The 21,730-nt window shown below is 51.5% G+C and overlaps 2 protein-coding genes across 5 annotated transcripts in view; one reads left to right on the forward strand and one right to left on the reverse strand.

Moving 5' to 3' along the window:
- Nucleotides 1-2,470: 2,470 nt before the first annotated feature.
- Nucleotides 2,471-12,166, forward strand: SLC6A8 (solute carrier family 6 member 8). Of its 2 annotated transcripts, XM_074278649.1 has the most exons (13): nucleotides 2,547-2,949; nucleotides 6,468-6,599; nucleotides 6,812-7,061; nucleotides 7,187-7,319; nucleotides 8,315-8,449; nucleotides 8,906-9,009; nucleotides 9,085-9,209; nucleotides 10,180-10,292; nucleotides 10,382-10,519; nucleotides 10,607-10,709; nucleotides 10,854-10,954; nucleotides 11,068-11,238; nucleotides 11,729-12,166. In XM_074278649.1, exons 1-13 carry the CDS (start codon nucleotides 2,676-2,678, stop codon nucleotides 11,867-11,869), a joined length of 1,920 nt encoding a protein of 639 aa, XP_074134750.1. In that variant the 5' UTR covers nucleotides 2,547-2,675; the 3' UTR covers nucleotides 11,870-12,166. The 2 variants fall into 2 exon arrangements, with proteins under 2 accessions (XP_074134751.1, XP_074134750.1); XM_074278650.1 differs by having other exon boundaries at nucleotides 2,471-2,949; nucleotides 10,382-10,709; nucleotides 11,729-12,002.
- Nucleotides 12,167-15,752: 3,586 nt separating this feature from the next.
- The window catches only part of BCAP31 (B cell receptor associated protein 31), a 29,781-nt gene continuing 23,803 nt past the window's right edge, over nucleotides 15,753-21,730 (reverse strand). For all 3 annotated transcript variants that reach the window (XM_074277923.1, XM_074277924.1, XM_074277925.1), the window contains 4 exons: nucleotides 20,506-20,641; nucleotides 18,283-18,385; nucleotides 17,184-17,284; nucleotides 15,753-16,016 (listed from right to left, as the gene is read on the reverse strand). In XM_074277923.1, the coding sequence (XP_074134024.1) occupies nucleotides 15,978-16,016; nucleotides 17,184-17,284; nucleotides 18,283-18,385; nucleotides 20,506-20,641 (379 nt within the window). In that variant the 3' untranslated portion in view covers nucleotides 15,753-15,977. The remainder of the gene's footprint in view (nucleotides 16,017-17,183; nucleotides 17,285-18,282; nucleotides 18,386-20,505; nucleotides 20,642-21,730) is intronic.

Below are 21,730 nucleotides of genomic sequence, written 5' to 3' on the forward strand. Positions count from 1 at the left end.
CCTCTGTGGGCCATGCCAGGAGAGGTCCCTACTGTGCAGAAGCAATCATTGCAAAGGGATCTGGGAGTCCTTCAGGCCTGCGAGGGCACAGTGGTTGCATCTCCTTTGTCCAGATGGGCAAGCTGAGGAAAGTCTCTGAGACCTGCTTTCAACTCTCTCCTAAGGCCACAAACGGAGCCTTGTAGCCAAGCTTCGGTTCCTCCCTTCCAAGGCCCTCCAACGGACATGCGTGCATACCCACAGCCGGGTGGAGTCCAAGGCCTTTCCCGGGCCAGTCTGGCCAAGTCGTTCCCCACTAGCGGGTGGTCCCGGGCAAGGCACCACCCCAGCTGCTCGCTGGCACGGCCGGGCCTAAGCACTGGGGAAATCACTCGGGCAGCTAGCGGGAGAGGCCGGATTAAAGAGGGAGGCTGGGGGCCTGCGCCTCGGGCCAGGTGGGTCCCCAGGGCAGCGGGCTGGCCGCTGGCCTTGATTCCACGAGCGCTTATTTCTCTAGAGCCGCCGCCCCCGGCCGGGGACTCCCATGGGCACATCCCGCACCCCCACGTCCGCACCCGCGATGGGCCCCAGCAGCTGCCTCTTCTCCCGTGTCTTCCACTCCCAGCAAGGCCTTTCCCTTTTTCCCTTAACGACCAATGGGTCCCTCGGGAGCGAGAAGTGCCCAGACTGCTAGGAGTGGGGGGGCCGGGAAGTGCATGCTCGCAATCCGAGAAAGACCGCGGGCTGCCAGGGGATGGACATTCGGGGGTCCTCCTCCACCCCGCCTTATCCTGGCGCGGCCCCCCGCCCTGTCCGACGCGCCTGGGCCGGCCCGAGGGAGGCCGTCCCCGGGCCGGAGTTCCGGTAACTCTTGTCAAGGACGGGGCGAGCTGTGCGGTGGCCTTCTTTGTTTCAATATAATCTGCGAGGCTGCTTCTGCACCAAAATCTAATCTCGCTTTGGACGGTATACAGCCTTTTTGCAAATGTATCTGTCCCTAGTCCGGACACGAGTCCTACTTTGTAGCAAAGAATCAAAGAGAAAACCGGCAGCTCAGCAAAATCGACCCATTCCCGGTGTCCCAGTGTAAGTAACATTCCGTCCCCCTGGTCCTCCACCTTCGCAAAAAGGGAAGTCCGGCTCTCCTGGAAGGGAGCCCCACAAAGGGACGTGCGCTTAGGCCACTTAGCTCCCGCCCCCACCCCCATCCTCAAAGTCGAGCTTCCCCATTTGCCCCTCGGGCCATCCTACGAGCCCCAGCCCGAGTCCGGGAGGGGGTCGGGGAGCACGCCCATCCGGGTTTACGGGAGGGGAGGGAGGTGGGCAGTGATGAAAGGGGCTCAGGTGCGGGGGGGCGAAAGCCCAGAGAGAAGGGGGTCGCGGAGGGAGGAGGGACGAAGCCGGAAGATGGGGGGGGCAGACGTTGTCGAAGAGAGGGAAGTAAAGGTTACGGGGAGGGCAGGGAGGGCAGCGACGGGAGCCGGGGCTCTGCGGCAGCCTAGCGGGCGGGCGGGGGTGCCAGGCCGCGCGCACGGGAGCTGGGGGCGGGGAGAGGAATCCGCTAAGAAGCCTTTGCCAGCGGGGGCCCGGCCCATCCCTAGCGCGAGTGCGGGAGGAGGAAGGCAAGGAGGTGGGCGGGGTGATGGGGAGGGAGGGACGAGGAGCTGGCCGTCGGGGGCGGAGCGACGGTGACATCACCCCGGAGCAGGCTCTTAAGCGGCTCCGAGCCGGGGGGGAGAACCGTTCTGCCCGCCGGGGAGAGAGCCGAGAGGTCGAAGCCCAGGAGCCGCCGGGAGCCGCAGCTGCCGGAAACGGACCGAGGTTGGGGGAGAGCCTTGAGGGCTCGGGGCAGAGGCGCCCCCCCCTGCGCCGCAGGGTCGCCCAGCCGCCGGCCCCCGCCGCGACCTTCGCCGTCACCACCGCCGCCGCCGCCGCCGCCGCCGCCGCCTTCTCGTCGGGTTCGCGGAGCGCGGGGATCCGCTCGCCCTCTCGCCCCTCGGCGTTGTCCGCCCCTCGCAGTGGCCAGGTGAGCCTCGGGCCCCGCTCCCCCCCTCCGGGCGTCCCCCCTCTGTAGCCGCCGCTACCGCCACCGCAGTCGCAGCAGCCGCCGCCGGGCCCGGTCCCCAGCAGCTGTCCGCGCCTTCCCCCTCCGGCCCCGGACACACATGAGATTCTTCAGGCTGACTTTCAAGTGTTTTGTCGACTGCTTCTGAGTACCCCCCTCCCGCCCCCTCGAACCTCGCAGCCCTTTATCCTCCCCCCAACCAGGGGACTCCCCATCCTTTCCCCTTCCCCTTCCCCTCCCCTTCCCTCCGGAAAACAGTTCCCCCTCCCCAAATCCGGGGGGGGCAGCTCCCTCGCTGCTCCCGCATTTCTGCCCCTTCCCCCAATTGCTGGGGGCATCTGCTGTCGACAGTTGGCCGACCCTTTAGAGGGGATTGGGGAGACCACCTTGTGCTTCGGAGCACCCGGGTATCCGCCTCCTTTAAAGGGGACAGGAGTACCCGGACAGTGTCCTTTGTATTCAATCCGTGATTTCCCTCACACACCCCAATCCGAGCCCTCTGTCGTATCACACACACAACACATACACACACACACACACATATACACACACACACACACACACACACACACACACACAAACTCACACATACACATACACACACACACAGCCCTGCCCTAATAGCAGGGCCATGGCGAAGAAGACCTCGGAGAACGGCATCTACAGCGTGTCCAGGGAAAAGAAGGGCTCCCTTCTTGACCCCGCGGACGGGGCGCCCCCCGTCAAGGCAGAGGTGGTGGCGGCCGGGCTGGGGGGCCCGGGCCCCGGCTCGGGCCCGGGCCTGGCCATCCCACCCCGGGAGACATGGACCCGCCAGATGGACTTCATCATGTCTTGTGTGGGCTTCGCCGTGGGCCTTGGCAACGTCTGGCGGTTCCCGTACCTGTGCTACAAGAACGGAGGAGGTGAGTGCCGCCGGCCGGCCCCGGCTCCCGATGCTCCTCTCGGCTCGGCCCCAGCCTGTGCCGCCCCCCCCTCCCCCTCCCCCACCGCTTCACCTCGCTCTCCGGGCCGCTCCATCGCGCACCCCCTCCTCTCCCTCGGCCGCCTCGCTTCCCACCCGCCTGCCCGCTTTCCCGAGACGTTCGGCACGCCGGCCTTCCTCTTCCCTTCGGTCCTCCCCACCTCAGGCCATCCCTACCCAGCCCGAGATGCCAAAGTCCATGGCCAGGGAGGACCCGGAAGGGGAGGGGAAAAGGCCGTGTGTAGATGGGGAGGACAGCGGAGAGAGAGGTGGCCAGAACATCAGCCGCTGGCGGGGGCCGCGCCCCCTCCCCTCCCGCGGTGCTCCTCCGGGATGGGACTAGGGCTTGCGTCTGGGCCTGCCGCTGCCTGGCCTTAAAGACTGGGGAGGTGGACAGGCAAAGGGACTGGAGGCTCTGGGGGGGGGCGTACAAGTGGGGGCTGGAGCCCGAGACGATGTAAATGCATAAAATGAAGGCCTTTTTGCCCCCCCTCCCCAGTCATCTCTTGGGGGCTGACTGCTCCTTTAAGAGCATGGGCTCCTGGGAGAGCTCTAGGAGGTGATTCTGTCTGACCACCCCCCCCATCCTGGGCCCACAGTACCACACCGAGGGGTGCCCCCCCACCCCCAGACTGCCAAGCCATAATGGGGTGCTTCTGCTGTTAGGTGCACAGGCCTGGCTTTGTACACATGCGTACACACGAACACGTGTTCTAAGCATGTGTTTATCATTCATGCTCATTCACATGCTGTTACATGTGAATGCTTATACAGCGCGCATCACGGGGGCACATGGCGGCCGGACATATACATACATGACACGGCGCATGTGTGTTCTGGGCACGCACCCTTCTGGACGGGAGTCTGATTTTATTTGTACTCCAAGGATGGGGGGGGTAGCCGGTGGGGAGCGTGCTAGTTAGATAACGTTTTTTGAAGAGTGGAGAGGGTCCCCACGGTTCAGGGGCATGGCAGCACCGGTGGCCAGGAGCTCGGCTCTGGGGGCCGCCCGGGAGACCCTTGGTCTCGGAACCCCGGCGTCCCAGGAGGTTCTGAGCGCTGCCTCTGCTGCCAGCCGCTGTCCTTGGCTTTGACCCTGCTGCTAGCCCAGTCCTCCGTGGCCAAGGTCCTGAGGCAGGAAGGAGCCCGAGGGAAGGGGCAGGTGGCTCATCCGCCTCCTTTTTCTCCCAGTGGAAAGGAAAGCCGGGGAAAAGTGGCGGCTTAAATCCCCTTGACCAGGGCCGGGACCCCAGCTGCTTCTGGCCGTGTGCTGGCTGCCAGGTTCTCTCACAAAGGCTCCATCACCCCCTCGGCCCACTTGTCGGCCGGGGCTGTCTCCCGCGTCCGCCCCCTCCCGCGCTCCCTTGTCCTTAGCCTTCATGTCTGGCCCCTGCCCCTTCTCCGTTTCCTCCAGAAAGCTCTCCCATCTGCCCTTCTTCCCTGCCCAGGTTGTGGGACCCGGGGCCTCTTCCTTGCTCCCCAGCTGTCTCCACCCCCTGGCCTGGGCTTCTCTCTCACATGCATGCTCTTGGCTGTTGCGTCACATGACGCAGTGTGGCGCAGACACATGAGGCAGGCAGTCTGGGAGCACGGTTCACAATGTCTCCGAGGGATTACGTGACCTGAAGCTCGAGGGGTCTGAGCTCTGTGGCCATCTGCCTCTGGCTCAGTAGCTTTCACACCCACCTGTGTGCCTCGCTAAGGGAGGTCGGCTCCCTGGGGACAGCATCCTGAATAACCAAAATGACTTCTCTTCCCTCCAGCCCACATTACCCCCTCCCCCGCTCTCCCCAGTGCCCCCCCTTCTCTCCTTCAAACTTGTCCAAGCCTGGGGGGGGGAGCGTGAGGCCCCAGCAGGGGGTCTGGGCGATGACCGGGGAGGTCCATCTCCTTGCCACTGTCTTTCCCCCCCCCTTTCTCTGAGCTCCCACTAGGCTGGGACCCAGCCTAATTTTACCTGCAGCTCCAGGGCCACTGCAGGTGGGAGGGAGGGGGCTTCACTTAGCTACTTTGTCCTCCTCCCAGTCTGGCCAGGCAGGCCTAGTCTGGTTGTTCCTGTAGTGATTCTCCTTTTCTCTGGCATCAGTTTCCTCAGTTTCCTCAGAGAATTTCTGCATCCCAGGAACCTCCGAGCTCCTTTGCTTTGGGGGATCTTGTTGCTCGTTCCTTTGTGCAGTCACAATGGAAAGTTCCAATTTCATCCAAACCCTGCCGTCCCACACAGCCTCTAGGTGTAGTGGGAGAGGCGTGTGGGGATGCAGAGGACCCGAGTTAGAGTCGTGCCTCGTGCCCAGCTGTGGGGACCCCGGGCAAACCAAATCTGAGCCTGTTTGCTCCTGCAGAGTGGAGCTGAGAGCACCAACCATAAGAATGATTTCCCACCCCTTCAAGGCCCTTCTTTTCCAGACCCCCTTTAGAGTGCTTTAGTCCGGCCTTTTACAGAAGCCCCCGCTCACGGTGGCCCGGCTGGCCACTGGGCCTCGAGCCTAATGGCCAGGCCCGCTGGGAAGGCCATCTTGCAGGTTTGCAAAGAGAGTGCACACCTGGTCTCATCAGGGCCTCCCTACAACTTGAGGCCCCTTGCACACGAGGCTGATCCTGATTTTTTTTTTTTTTACTATTTTTTATTTAATATTTCTGTTACTTCATCCTGTCTCCACAGCAAGCATTCTTTGGTGAAGTTTTAGAGAAAAGCAGTTTCAGCCAAAAAGATAGCATCAACAGCTTCTGCGGCCTTCTATACCCATCACAGGGCGCAGGAACGGGCGCCGAGCTTTCGCCTTGCCTTAGAGTGGGAGGTCTTGAATTCAGGACAAAGTTGGCTTTGGCCTTCAGTTACACACTATCCCCGTCCAGCTCCGTCCCCATGTTTTCTAGCTCTATCTACCTCGTTTCCCACCTACCTCTTGACCCCGAGACCAGGGTCCAGGCCGTGCTTCTCAAATTGCTCTTGTGACGTTGGCTAGCCTGGAGGCAAGCCTGTCCACTCGACCAAGGGCAGGATGTGGCAGACGGGCATCTCCAATAGCCTGCCCGGGAGAAACTAGAGGAAGGCATGGCATCGCTCGCCCGAGTGGGCCGGGTGGCCTAGCCCTTGCAAAAAAAAAGGCCGACTTCAGACTGGCGGGCGTACGGGAAGTACGAACGGAGTCTGGAGTGGGGAGATGTGGCCCCAAAGTAAGGACTTTCTGGGCAGCCCTCAACCTGGCCAAATCCATCCCTCCCCATTCGACCTCATGGGGTAAGATAAGCCTTCTCTCATGTGATCCTGATGGCAACCCTAGGAGGTATTTTATAAATAGGGAACTTTAGAGCTTAGAGTGGTTTAACTGATTTGCTCAGAGCCACATAGCTAGCTTCAGTGGGGAATTCCAACCCAGATGTCCTCTGGGAAGATAAGTCTTCTGAAATAATTGAATGTGGAATGTGACCTGGATGTAATATTGTTTTCCCTTACAGGAGTATTCCTCATTCCCTATCTTCTGATTGCTCTCCTGGGAGGGATCCCCATCTTCTTCCTCGAGATCTCACTGGGCCAGTTTATGAAAGCTGGCAGCATCAATGTTTGGAACATCTGTCCCCTCTTCAAAGGTTGGCATCTTTGAACAGCTTCCCTCCCTCCCGGAGTCACATTCTGAGCTTTGGCTCCGTGTTGGGGAAGGAGGGGGGGCCGGGTGGGGTGGGGGCGGTGGCTGGAGTGGCCCGGTGGGGTGGGTGGGGTAGGGGCGGTACCAAGGCCTTGCCTTCCCTGGCCTGGGCAGGCTGAGTGGGCCCTGCTCATTTCCTCTGCCTTCTACCTCTAGGCCTAGGCTTTGCCTCCATGGTGATAGTCTTCTACTGCAACACTTACTACATTATGGTGCTGGCCTGGGGTTTCTACTACCTGGTGAAGTCCTTCACGGCCTCACTGCCTTGGGCCTCCTGCGGGCATGACTGGAACACTCCAGAGTGTGTGGAGATCTTCCGCCAGGAGGACTGTGCCAATGCCAGTGTGGCCAACCTCACCTGTGACCAACTCTCAGATCAGCGCTCCCCTGTCATTGACTTCTGGGAGTGAGTCGTCCCCCTTGGCCCCCTCCCCCACTTCTCCAGCTAGTCCCTGGCTGGGAAGCACTGGGTCACCCTTTTCTTCCTGGCCCATGGCCCAGCCTTCACTCTCTCCGCATCTCCCCCTCCAGAAAGAAAGTGCTTCGCCTGTCTCCGGGCCTGGAGACGCCTGGGGAACTCAACTGGGAGGTGACCCTCTGCCTTCTCGCCTGTTGGGTTTTGGTCTACTTCTGTGTGTGGAAGGGAGTTAAGTCAACCGGAAAGGTAACTGCTGGCCACCGCCCCCCCCCCCCCCCCAGCCTGCTTTCCACAGCCCTAGAGCTCCCCAGTACCTCTCCTGTGTCTGCCTGCGGCCCTGCACAGATGGGGGACCCAGCAGAATCTCGGTCTCTCCTTGGGTTCATAGCCAAGCCACTATAGTCCTAGGGCACATCCACACAGGCCCAGACAATCCCCCCCGCTTATCCTTACCGCACTCCTTTGCTCCCAGACTGAGGCTCTCCAGCTGGGATATGGATGCTGTTTCCACGACAACAGCCCAACAATGTTCCATCCTGGCCCCTTTCCCAGCCCCACCCCTGTGCGGGGAGGGGAGGGAAGAGCAAAGCCCTGCTAGTCTGGTCTGGAGTGGGAGGAGGGAAGGAGGGGGGGTCACTGCCATTTCCCTCTGCCCCCACAGCAGGTCCCAACCACAGGACCTGGACTTTCCCTGGATTCTCTAGAATCCAGTAGGGGGTGGGAGAAAGGAAGGAGTACACGTCCACCGCCCCCCTCCTCAGTGCTCTCCTCTCCCTGCTCCTGACCTGACCCCATTGTCGGAGATGGTGGGGGTGGGGGCAAAGGGTGGGGGGGGATTGGAGATGTTAGTCCTGGGCCTCCCAGGCTGCCTCTTCTATTTGAGACAATGAGGGAGAGAGGCGTAGGGGAGAGTGGGGGTGGGGGAAGGAGGGCAACAGGTGAACAACAAAGGCTGCAAGGACTGGGGCCCCACAAGAGGAGTTTGCATGTGCCAGAGAGACTCAAAAGGTCCCTCCCTATTCTGCGGCAGGCTCCACACCCCGGAGCCCGGGCAGCTGCTTCAGCACAGGGGAGGAGGAGGGAGGGTGGGAGAACCAAGGCCTTTCAGCAGAATTCCCAGCATGCCCCTGGAGGGAAGCCGGGACCGAGCTGGGAGGCCTAGCCGGAGCTGGCGGAGCCTGGGCGGCGGGGACTTTGGGGGAGCCCTCGTGGGCTTCTGACGGCCTTTGGTCTGGGCACAGATTGTTTATTTCACTGCTACATTCCCGTACGTCGTCCTCCTCGTCCTGCTGGTGAGGGGAGTCATGTTGCCAGGAGCATTGGACGGCATCGTCTACTATCTCAAGCCCGATTGGTCTAAGCTGGGGTCTCCACAGGTAAACTGGCTCGGCCCGCTCCCCACCTCTGATCTCTGCCCCATCACCCGGAAGTGTAAAGAATTTAGCTAGCGGCCGGGTCTGCCACCAACTATGAGTAAAACTTGTAGTTTTAGTTGCCTGAGAGCAGAGCCAGTGTACGGGAACTTGAACCCCAGGTTCAATGCCGGAACCTCCAAGGTTGGCACTTCTCCACCCCCACGGCCTGCCCTCCCCCCAATTTTACAAAGGAGGAAACTGAGGATAGGAAGTATTTGGGTTTTTGTATTCTCAGCACCTTGAAATTGGCTAAATAGCTGCTGTTTGAGTTATTAAAGAGAGGGCATTTTTGGGCTGCGTTATGCCAAGGTATCCCCGGGCACAGGAGCCTGGCAATGGCAAGGTGGCAGCCCCTGCCCGGCAGGGCTTCCAGACATCTTGCTCTTGGTTTATGCATTCTCTTCCCCTTCCCCCCAGGTGTGGATTGACGCGGGCACCCAGATCTTCTTTTCCTATGCCATCGGCCTGGGGGCACTGACAGCCCTGGGCAGCTACAATCGTTTTAACAACAACTGTTACAAGTAAGGAACCGTGGCCTTCTGGGACTTGGGTCACCATGTCCCAGTGGCGCTGTCTAACTCTGTTCTCTGTCCCAGGGATGCCATCATACTGGCTCTCATCAACAGTGGCACCAGCTTCTTTGCAGGCTTTGTGGTGTTCTCCATCCTGGGCTTCATGGCCACCGAACAGGGTGTGCACATTTCCAAGGTGGCCGAGTCAGGTATGGGAAGGGTCTGGGCATCTCATCCAACCTCCTTTGATAACGGGACACCTACATACAAGTTGAAAGCTATCTCACACACACACACACACACACACACACACACACACACACACACACACACACATACATACACACACACACCCGCTCCCTCAAGTTCCCTCCTGTAAAATGTAGAGGGGGCAGAAGAGTTTGGCTAAAGTGACTTCCAAGGCCACCTCCTGCTCTCAGTCCTGGCTCTGGGAGGTAGCAGGAGCTAGCTAACTAGCACCTAGCTCATCTTCTCGTTGGACCGTGGGCCCAAGGTGGCCCACCGGTAAGAACTTGAACTCCGGATTTTTTTTAGCGCCAAGGCCAGCACATTTTCAAAACAAAGGCAGGCCCACAAGCCTGAGTTAGACAGGCAAGTGCTGAGCTGCTTAGGGTAGTTAATGAGCTCCCTTTGCTCCCTAAACTTTTGGGTCAGAACATTGGCTCTGCAGGGCACTGCAAGGGGCATCTTGGCCTGCTTTGGCAGCCTGTTTCTAGGGGGATGATTTCTGCTGAAGGAAGGAGGGGAGTACCAGTAGGGAGTTCCAGTATGCACTGGCCCCTGCTGTGCTGCCCCAAGGGTTAATGGGTGACCTCTCTGGTTTCAGCAGCTGCTGCAGACCAGCTGCCCCTCCCCTGTTAGGGATCAGATGACAGGCTGGAGGAGGGGAATGGAAGGAACAGTCATCAGATTCTGATTGGGGTTGGGGGGTTGGACATGGGGATGGGGACTCGATGAGCCGAGAACCTCTTGAGAGGTGGACAGGAAGCAGTAGGACCAGTGCCTTAAGGAAGGAAGAGAGCTTTAAACTCGAGAGGAATCCCATCACCAGACACGACAACATGGAGCTCTTTGAGCCAAGGGAGTCCCATGATGGCTGAGGAGTGCACACGTGCCTGCGTGTGGGAGGGCCGGTGACAAGTTGTGTGTCATCCACAGGACCAGGACTGGCCTTCATTGCCTATCCCCGGGCTGTCACCCTAATGCCTATGGCCCCACTCTGGGCTGCTCTCTTCTTCTTCATGTTACTGCTGCTTGGCCTGGATAGCCAGGTGGGTCCTGGGATTGGAGGGGGGGGGGTCCCAGAGGGCAAAGGGAGGAGGTGGCATCCAGCATCCTCACTGTTTTATGTTGGCTGCAGTTTGTAGGGGTAGAAGGCTTCATTACTGGCCTCTTGGATCTCCTCCCGGCCTCCTACTACTTTCGTTTCCATCGAGAGATCTCTGTAGCTCTGTGCTGTGTAGTCTGCTTCATCATTGACCTTTCCATGGTTACTGAAGTGAGTGAGAGGATGTTGGGGGGTAGGGGACGGAGAAGAAAGACCTTGAACTGGACTCCATTTGACCTCGGCTTCTGTTTTGTGAAGGGCGGCATGTACGTCTTCCAGCTGTTTGACTACTATTCAGCCAGCGGTATGACGTTGCTGTGGCAGGCTTTCTGGGAGTGCGCAGTGGTTGCCTGGGTTTATGGTAAATGGAAGGCAGACTTGTCTATATAACGGTGGGAAGGGGAATGGGAAGATGGAAAATGGGCGTGTTTGATTGGGAAGAAGAAGTGGGCTATTGGAGAGATGAGCTCTCCTTTCTCTCCCTCCCCACCCCCAACCCCGCCAGGTGCTGACCGGTTCATGGACGATGTTGCCTGTATGATCGGCTACCGGCCCTCCCCTTGGATGAAATGGTGCTGGTCCTTCTTCACCCCACTGGTCTGCATGGTAACAGCTAGGTGGGGGGGAAGCGATGCGGGGTGTGACTGGAGGTTCAACAAGGTGGGCTGGCGCAGGTGGTTGGCCGCTCAAGTATGACCGCTGGGTTTAATCTCTCTCAGGGCATCTTCACCTTCAACGTGGCATATTACAAGCCACTTGTATACAACAACACCTACGTGTACCCATGGTGGGGTGAAGCAGTGGGCTGGTGCTTTGCCTTCTCCTCCATGCTATGTGTTCCGCTTTACCTACTCTACCACCTCCTCGGGGCCAAGGGGACATTCATAGAGGTCAGCCTCCTTAATTTGCTTTGGGAATTCAGTATGCTTGGCTTGCTTCTGTGGTCAAAAAGGTGCCTTCCAATCTGCCTGAATTTGCATCCCTTTGGTAACCCTTTGCCTATTTGACTTTTGGAGCCGTGGGGCCGCTTCCATTTCTCACCCGAGGAAACGGCCCCAAGACTTCGGTGCCAGGCCACAAATGGGTTCCACCAGGCTAAACTTTACTTGTATCCAAATGTGTTGAGCCCAAGTAGCTAGCCTAGAGGGACTCTAGGGGCAGGGCAGAAAGTCCTAGGGGTGGTGGACTAAGCTAGACTTTTAAAAGGAATTGGCAGAGAAATGCACAGCCAAGTCTGAGAGACTCCAAGGGAGCCATGTGGAATGTGGGGCAAGAGACCTTCTGGGTAATGGGTAATTTTAATGGAAGGGGAAATGGTGAAAGTGCTGTTGGGAGGAACCATCCAACTAACCAACCGACCGTCCTTCTTCCCATACTCAGCGTTGGCGAGACCTGACCCAGCCCGTGTGGGGTCTCCATCACTTGGAGTACAAGGCTCAGGACTCTGATGTCAGGGGTCTGACCACCCTGACCCCAGTGTCTGAGAGCAGCAAGGTCATCGTGGTGGAGAGCGTCATGTGACCTGCTGTGAAGGGGTGGGGACAGGAAGGGGTGCCCAAAGTGCCCAAAGCCAATGGGGAGAGACAGATGAGCTCTCCCTCTCCTTTGCCTACCCACCCCACCAGCCTCCCTTCTTTTAGCCATAGTAAAACCCCCTCACTCCTTTCAACCCCCCCTCACTGAGACCCTGGGGAGGGGAAGCCTTTTCTGTATGATATTGAAAGAGGGGACCCGGGTCAGGCTGGGGCCATGGTGTATGAGTGCTTGAGTTGAACTGGTTTTTTTTTTTTTTTTAAATAAAACACCAAAAAAATAAAATTGTAAACACCCACCAAAATCAAGACCCCACCCCCACCCATGGCATTAGTGGGAGTTCTCACATGAGTGGGAATGTTGCCCCACCCCCCAAGCTGGAGGAGCTTTTTGATGGATGGGACTTTTCTCCTCACCTGGCTTGTTCCAGCCTCTGTGTGCCAGCTGCAGCTTTGTTTTTGTACTCGGCTAAAGTAAAAACAATTTGAGTTTCTCCCCCACCTCCCACATCATCGAGCTTGTTAGGTGTCTTCTGGCCCCTGACCCTCAAGACCAAATTGCTGACAACCCCGTGTGAGTGTGTGAGAGTGTGTCTGTCTCGTGTGCGCGTGGCGTGTGTACATATATACAGTGGCTATATAGATATATATATACAGTATATAGATATATACAATACATATATATATACACACATATATATATATACGGTATATAGATATATATGGAATCAAGAATACCAGGTGTAAATTATGCCTGAGGGCAAAGAAGACTTGTATTTTGCACATTTTGTAAAAACTCTAAGAAGAGTGATTTCTGCCTGTATATTTCTAAAAACAGAAACAACCCTCCTCCACCCCCAAGAGTCTGATAGAGATCTAATTTTGTTAGAAAAAAAAAAAAAAAGCTGGAAAAAAAGCCTCCAATTCTAGTCCCTCTTTAGTCACTCCTAACCAACATGAGTGGTCAGGTCAGAATCCGCCCGGCAATGTTGCCTGGGTGGCCAGTATTCTATTGACACCAGCCTGGTTCACACTCATTTGACCCCCATCCCAGGAAGGGGCACTGCCCATATCTCCCTCTCTTTTCTGTCTGCACTTAAGCGTATTTCAGGCTTCCACATAGAAGCTTTAATCCGCTTTGTGCCCAAAAAAAAAATAAATAAAAACCCAACCAAAAAAAAAAAAAAAACAAAACAAAACAAAAAACCCTGACAGCCAAAATGGGTCCCACAGACACCCACAGGTCTTGGGGGAGGGGGGAGGTTGCGCCCTGGGACATTGTGACTGCTAAAAAGCCACCTGCAAACATAGCAATAAAGACATGTCATTTTTCAAATTGTTGGTTCTGCCTTTCCTTTGGAGTTCCCATCCAAATAAGCCACTTGGAAATCCCCCCCCCCCCAAAAAAAAATCTGCCTCATATTTGTCCTGTCCATCCAAAATAATTTTTGGATAATATCAGCGTGGTCTTGATGACAAAGCCTGATATATAACAATATATTATCTATAAATATATATATGTATTATCTATAAATATAACATTTATAACAATATACCAGCAATAATCATGCATAATCATATAATAAATCACATAATCATATCATATATATGTATATATCATCTAATATCAATATTTTATATTTCATTTTTATTTATATATTTATTTTTATATAGATTAATACAAATTTTTATACTTATAATTTATAACAATATAAGTACAAGTATATAATTTAGATATCATATAATAAATATATAATATAAATATTTAATATAAGATGTTACATGTTATCCAGTTTTGGACAACATATAAGGATATATATATATGAGGAGGATATTTAGAATATATAATGTATTTATAATATGCAGCATATAAGCAGTCTGGACTTCCCAGGAGAACTTCAGGGAAGCTCGAGGAGATTCAGAGCCAGGATTCAGAAACCTGCTCACAGAGAAAAGGATTTACAGAAAAGAAACCTCCTCCCAGAGAAGGATTATAAGTGAGAGACATTACAATTTGGCGCCCAACATGGGGCAAGGACCTTCACAGGAGCTAGCCCGGACATAACATTTTTGACAAAAGCAATATAAACATAAAAATATAAATATAAATATAAAAGCAATATAAACATAAAAATATAGATATAATATCTATAATCTAAAATCTATATAATAAACAAAAATAATTGTGATTTATAACAATGTTATTACTATCATATATTAACAATGTAATTCTGTAATTCCCTTCCCCAGGGAAGGTACAATGGCTGCATTGTACTTGGACTCTCTTTGTCCACATTGTGCTCAGGACTCTCCATAATGTAACATATTAAAAATTAATTAATTAAATAATTACATATTACAATATATTATTATAAAATTATTATATATATAATATATAAAATTATATTATTAATATAATATAAAATATTTATATGACAATATATTATATATTATTATGGTTATTATATATTATTATAATTATTATATTATATATATTATATTATATATTATTATATATTATTATTAATAATATTATATTATTATATTAATAATAATATATATATTTATTAATTATATATATATTAAATATTATATTAATTATTATATTAATAAATATATAATTATAATAATATTAATAATATTATATTATTATATATATATATTATATATTATATATTATATTATATAATATATATATTATATATATATATATTATATATTATATATATATATTATATATTATTGTAATATATATAATAACACAATATATAATAATATAATATATATATTATATATAATATACCTTTTCTCCTTCAAGGGTCTCCACTGAGATTATTACATGTTATTATAATATATATCATATATAATAAATATTCATAAATAAAATATTATCATAAACATACATACAAAACATCTCTTGTTTTAAACTATACCTTTTATATGGTATAAATGTCATGTCAAATAAATAAAATTCCATTTCTACAATTATTTCTGCTAATGCCAAGATTTTTAACATTCTCTAGCACTTTAAAAAAGTGCACATATGATACAAAAAAGTTGGAATGAAAGAATATTAAAAGTTCTTCTACCATGGCATATGTGACTCCTTCAATAAGAGGTCTTGTAACAGATTTTGGTTATTTCTTTTCTCTTCTTGGACAATTCAAGAATACTCTCCCTCTTCGAGGTCCATGAAGTTTAAAGCAAGAGATGTTTATACCATATGGATATTTATACCATATGGATGTTTATACCATATGGATATTTATACCATATAAACATGTTACACAATTAAGTCATATCAATAATATATGATAATTAATATATATAACAATTAATAATAATGACAATTAAGTCATATCAATAATATATATATGGTTAAGTCATATCAATAATATATATATGATGAATAATGGTTCATCATATATTTAAAAAAATATATAATGTATATAATTTACATATATATTTACATATATAATACAGATAAATACAATATATAACAGTAATATATAATATAAATTATATATTATATAATATACATTAATTAATATTATATATTAAGTAATATAAATATATATTATATATTAATTATAATATTAATAATATTATAATAATAATATAATATTAATAATATATACTACATATTATATATAGTAATATATAATATATAATGTAATATTAATATAATGTATTGGTTATATTAATAACACAATTATATACACATTATTAATAACATAGTAACAATAATGATTTTGCATCAGTTTTGCAAAATTTTTTTTATTTCTTCTAAAATTATTTTCAAATTCAAGTTCAAAATTCCCTTTTAAAAAAAGCACAAGAACCCCAAAACAAAACAAACAAAAAACAACTTCTTGTAACAAGGTAGACTTTATTGATTAACAAAGGAAAGCCCAGACAACAAAACAGGTTTCAAAAACCTCAGGAAAACCAGTTCTTTTTCTTTCTTTCTTTTTTTTTTTTTGGGGGGGGGGGAGAGGAGGGAGGGAGAAGGGGCCAAGCTCTGCCTAGAAGACCTCTTAGAAGGGGTCAAAGTCGGTGAAATCAATGTCAGCAGTGGGGCCCCTGGGAGGAGCCCCTCACTCCTCTTTCTTGTCTGTTGAGCCATCCACTGCAACCTGGAGAGGGAAAGAAACCAGAGAGCAGAGTGACCCAAAACCAGAAAGTCTCATGTGGTGACTGAGATTGAGCGAAGCTCATTGGGAGGAGTTGGGAGGCTGGGCTCCCACCAGGGTGGGACACCTTGAAAGAACCAACTCTACCACCTGGGACAAGCAGCACCTTCAAGGCACCAACCCAAGCCCAGAAAACTGCTCTCATGCCTCCAGGAAAAGCTTGCACTTCCATACTTTAAAAGATGGCTCCTCAAAGAGACAGTGCTGAAAAGACCTCCTCAGCTACTTTGGCTATGCCCTACTAGGACCCAGTATGGACACTAGACATGGCAGCTGCCAGGACCAGTACCTAAGGACCTCCATGGCCAACCGTGGCTCCCAACCAAGGGCAGGACTGGTTGTGATTGCCCAGAATAGCTGGCGGGAGCCTATAAATAACTCCCCACCCCAACTTGAGACAAGATCACTTGGGCTCCAGAGTGCTTTTCGACAATCTGGTTTCAGAGCTATTTTGGGGGAAGTATGGGGCTATGTGGGAAAGGTGGTCCTTTTATTATGTCCATTTCTGCCTCAAGAAAGGCAATGAACTTCCATCACTTAAGCAGACTTCCGGGCAAGGGCAAAGGGGGAGCTCTGAGCCCAGATGTGGCCAGGGAAGGGAAGCCCTGCTGGCTTCCCTTCCTCTGCCACGTCTAAGGAGACTGGGGTGGAGGACAGGGAAGGCCCAAGCCATGGCTCAGGGGCCTATGATGAAGAAAGAAGGCACAACAACGTTGGTTTCGGCATCTCCCCATTACTGCCAGGTGGGAACCTCAGACTGGGGAGCCGGAGTCCCTGTACTTGGCAAGGACACTTTGGGAAGAGGAGCTGCCTGAACCCATCCAAAGGCCCTCCCACCTGACAGCCAAGTACATTCTGTTGAGCAGCCTGGGAAGGAGTCCTCAGCATGCCCTCCATCTACCACCTGTACTGGCTCCCATTCTTTTCCTTCAGTGTTGGTGTCACTTTACAGGCAGGGCTGATGCTATCTAGACCCCTCCTGCTCCTCAAATTTTAGAGGCCTACTTTCTTTGTCTTCCATTAAATGTTCTCAATATCCCAGAAGCCCCCTCACTATCCCACACCCATATCTGGAGATATACCACCCTGGTGCCAGTCCTGTGCACGTACCTGGAGGCGACTATACTCCTCCAGCAGACGGTCATACTCTTTTGTCAGCCCTTCTGATTGCTTGCGCATGGCCAGAGCTTCATTTTCTGCTTTCTCCAGGTCTTGGAAGAGGAGACAGGACACAAATTAGGTGGGAGGGTCTTGTGCTCTGCACGCCACAGTTAATTTTTCAGGGTCTCAGCCAAGGCCGGGAAAGTTTGGGAAGAGTGACTGCCTCTAAAATGAGCTTATGCATACTCACTCTGTCTGCCCTCTTCCCCACATAAGGTTAAAGGTTAGAGAACTACAGTAAGAAAGGAGGTATGCCCCCAAAAGGCATCCCAATACCACAAAGACATGTTCTGAGAAAGTTGGCCATACCAACTAAGTGCCCATCTCTGGGCGAGGTGTGGATCCACAATGTACAGCCAATACCCAACCATGTTCACCAAGTTTGGGGGGGGGGGGAGGGCGCAAAAGCAAAACAAACCAACCCCAAGGCCATTTCTGGACACCTGGTCCTGACCTTTCCCCCCAGGTCACCTCGACCACCACTTCTCAGGACCTTCTTCCAGTTACTAAGTGAGCTAAGCTGCTCAGTCTCTACAGGTCTCTGGAGAAACAGGGACTCCAAAGCCTGGGGGGAAGGGAGGGGGGGAGAGAAAACAGAAGGAATGACTTGGCGAGGCTCACAGTTGATCTGGATTTCTGAGAAACTCAAGTGTCCGGTCCCTTCCTAAACTTTGCTCTTTGTCGCCTTGGAGCCTTCTTTCCCTTCACCACTCCCCCCCCCCCCAGTGCCCCTTTCTGTTCTCAGCTCAAAGGTATCTCTGGGCTCCCCACACCTCCCCCTTGGCTCAGCTAGGCCACATTGTGTGCTGCTACAAAACACTATCCGGCTTTCTGTATCCACTGGCACTGCCAGCTCCTGACCTCTGCTTGGCATTGCTGGGCCCCATGATAGCTTGGCATACACATAAGTGTGTGAGTGGGGGGCAGGGGGAGGGGTGGAGTAGCCTGGCAGAGAAAAGCAGAAGGGGAGAAACTCCAGGTTTTTCTTCCCTAGCTTCCCAGAAAAGGGCCAACCCAGGGGTCATCTCGCCAAGGGCCCGGCCCTTACTTCGCTTGTTGACGGCCAGCTCCTCCGTCAGTTTCTCGAATTCAGCCTTCAGGTTTTTGTTCTCCACGAGCACCTCGTCATCCAGGTCCACTATACCAGCTTCCTGGGAAGAGGACCAGAGAGGCCTGGGTTACCCAGCTTCGAGGGCACTCCCAGGGAATCCACACCCACCTTCACCTGCCCATTGAATTGCCATGTTAAGGAATATGGAAGGAAAGCCTCACTGTCAGTCTAGGCCTAAGCCCCTCCCCCTCTCAGTGGGCTAAAAGGAAGTCTTGCCCACTGTTTGGGCTAAAATCTTTTATCAAAAACCAGCCTTCTGGGGGTAGGGAAGACACAGGCAGGCCATTATCCCCCCATATCCAATCTGTTGCCACGGAGTGCCTCTCTCTCTCTCTTTTTTTTTTTTAGGCAATTGGGGTTAAGTGACTTGCCCAGGGTCACACAGCTAGGAAGTGTTAAGTGACTGAGACCAGATTTGCACCGAGGGTTGGTGCTCTATCCACTATGCCACCTAGCTGCCCCAACTTTGTCTCTTAACATATATACCCTCCGACACCATCCCAGGTCTTCATCTCCTTGCGCTTCAATACTTCAATAGCTGCTGGTGGCTTTGTTTTCATCAGGTCTCTCCCTACTTCAATCCAACCTCCATTGAACTGCCCGAGTGACCATGCCATACACTGCCCTCCCTACTCCATCAGTTCCACTGATTTCCTATCTGCTCCAGAATCCAACCAAAATTCCTGTTTGACATTCCAAGCCTTTCCAGTTTCCTTAGGATATTCCCTCCCAGGCTCTGGCCTCCTTGCTGCAGGTGAGGACCCGAGCCTCTCCATCTCCTAGATCATTCCAAACACAGGGATGTTTGGAATGATCTCCCTCCTCATCAAGAGGACTTAAACTCTACCTTTCCTGGTCCCCTTTAATGCTACCACCGTCCCATCAGTCGGGCAACAAACATTTATTAAATACGTGCTAAGGGGCAGGCAAAGTGTTAAGGATGCAAAAGGAGGCAAAAAATAATCTCTGTCCTCAAAGATCGCCTCCAATTATTCAAGCTGGCTGTCCCCGAATAAGGACCAGATGTGAACTACCCCACCCCCTCCTCACCAGAAGCAGCTTTCTGGGTTGCCCATTTCTAGCTGATCTTGCTGGTGTGGTCAGAGGGCCCACTTGCCACTTGATTCCTCCCTGCTTCTGAGACTGTCCACTTTGGCCAAGATGACAGCATGGGCAACATCCAACAAAGTTTTCAAAGGCATCTCTATCCTCTCAGCACTTAGAGATTTAAACTTGCCCTGCCTTAGCAGTGAGGGGGATGTGACAGTCTCGGAATGCAAGACTCTAGAAGTAGCCTCTCCTGAAGTCAAAGATGATCCTTGTTTCCACCTGTCCGCCTTGAAGGGTTTCCTCTACACGACAGCCCTTTAGCTCCAGTTGCTCCAACTGCTCGTCTAAGTACCTTATAATTCCCAGTAAAAGGCTTTACCCAGAGGTATCACATTATCCAGGTTGCTGGCTCACTGGTTCACCTCAGAAAAAACCCACGGGGTGCCGGAGACAGCTTGGACTGGCAATCAAAAGCCAATTTACAAACAAGGCCTCGATTTACTGTTCTGTTGTCTAAAGTTGGATAAACTACAGTCCCGCTGACCACAGATTTTGTACTGTTCTTGCTTGAGCTAAAAATGGTTTTTACATTTTAAAAATAAAACGTAAGCTCGTGGACCTTCGGGCTGTAGTTTGCCAATGGCCTGGTCTAGACTTAAGCAAGTGATGGAGAAAAAGTAAATAATGCCAATTTAAAGTATTTCCTGTACATATTCCTCCCCAAGACACAGCTGTTAACTATTTATCATCATACCGCTGGGGGGGAAAACCCTAGGGAAAGAGCGTGACAAAGAAAGCCAGAGGAGGGAGTGAGGGGCTTATACTTTTTAAGAAGGAAAACCTTAGAACTGATCCACTGAGGCAGCTGGGATGGAAGCAACACCGTGGAGTACGGCCCACCCAGTCGGACTTTTCGGGTCTTGCCAAAGGCCAGCAGTTTTACAAGATGTTGTCGGCAGGGACATTTCCAGGCAGTATGGGGCGAGGCCGCTCAGGGCCCTGGCAGCTGAAGCCAGTGCAAGAGCCCTTGTGCTTGGCCAATCACTCGAGGCTGCCCACCTGGCACAGCCCCAGGGCTATCACATGGGAAAGGGAGGGACCAGAACTCACCTTCCTCAGCTTGTCATTTTCTTCTATGTATTTCTTGGCGGCTTCACTGGCACCCTCAGCCTGTTTTTTGAAGGCCTCATTGGAGGCCAACAGTGTGGCCTGCTGGGAGATAAGGGTCACTAGGCGTCTGATCAGGCTGTGATTGTTTAAAAAAGAAGAGGACAGTATTTTTAAAAAGCCAGAAAAGGGAGAAGGGTGGCAGAACCTCTAACTACTACACAGCCCCGAGTGACACTTCTGGGTCAAGGGGAAGGCTGCTGCCACATCCCCGACAAGGCGCACACTAGTCTCTGAGTTAGTCTGCTCCCTACTGACCTCCCAGAGATGTTCTCCGCCCTCAAAGGACCGGGAAACAGAGCTACCTGAAGATCTGTGTCTAAGAGCACACTAGGGTTGCTAGGTTTTATGAAAACTCCCCCCCTGATGTGTTGGGCTTTTCTTGGTTTTTGCTTTTTGAAGGGGAGGGAGAAGACACTCACCAGCGTCCCTGGAGACAAAGTGAGAAGTGATGAATAGACTTATAGGCCAAACCTGCTGATTATCTCTCATCTAGGGCTGGGCCTGGCCCAGCGGGAGCCACAGCGGTGTAGGGCATTCCCAGGGGGGATGGAAAGGATGCTGCTTGAACTCCCATAGGAGCAGCCACCTTGTGGCCCCAGGCCTGCCTTGGGTAGTAGATGGTGGGATTTGGGGGCAGGGCCTTTAGGCCCTACTTTCATTTCTCTGTCCAAATTTCCAAGTAATATATCAGACCCCCAAATCCCGACAGCCACCACACAAGGCAGAGCCCCCAGCAAGGAAGAAAAAAGCAAACCAGGACGTGTGAGCAGCATGGGCTTCTGAGCAGCCTAAAGAAGCGAATGCAGAGCAGCTGATCCGGTCCCCTGAACCAGCAAGCCCAGGGGCCTCAAGGAGAAGTCGAAAGAGAATTAAAAGCAGCACACAACCTTCCCAGACAGCAGGCACAGGTGCCCAAGCTTGGACAGCAGTGACAAGTTTAAGGACATCCCCATTTCCCTAAAATCTGGGGAGATACGACCATGTTTGTTATGTAATATGATATGTATTATTTAGGGAGATATTGTTCCCTGGGGGAGAGGGAGTTGCTGGAGTACAAGAACTTCTTTCCCTTTTTCCCACGTGGCACAAGGACACAAAGGTCATGTAACCAGGGAGTAAGCAAGAAATCTTCATCTCCCAACTCCATTCTCAGAAAGGGATAGAG

Source organism: Sminthopsis crassicaudata, chromosome X (assembly GCF_048593235.1).
Source record: "Sminthopsis crassicaudata isolate SCR6 chromosome X, ASM4859323v1, whole genome shotgun sequence".
Lineage (NCBI taxonomy): Eukaryota > Metazoa > Chordata > Mammalia > Dasyuromorphia > Dasyuridae > Sminthopsis > Sminthopsis crassicaudata.

Coding starts and splice junctions, on each gene's coding strand:
- SLC6A8 (XM_074278650.1), top strand. CDS start 2,676: ATGGCGAAGAAGACCTCGGAGAACGGCATCTACAGCGTGTCCAGGGAA. Junction 8,450..8,905: donor CTAAGCTGGGGTCTCCACAG/GTAAACTGGCTC, acceptor CCTTCCCCCCAG/GTGTGGATTGACGCGGGCAC. Junction 10,710..10,853: donor AGTGGTTGCCTGGGTTTATG/GTAAATGGAAGG, acceptor CAACCCCGCCAG/GTGCTGACCGGTTCATGGAC.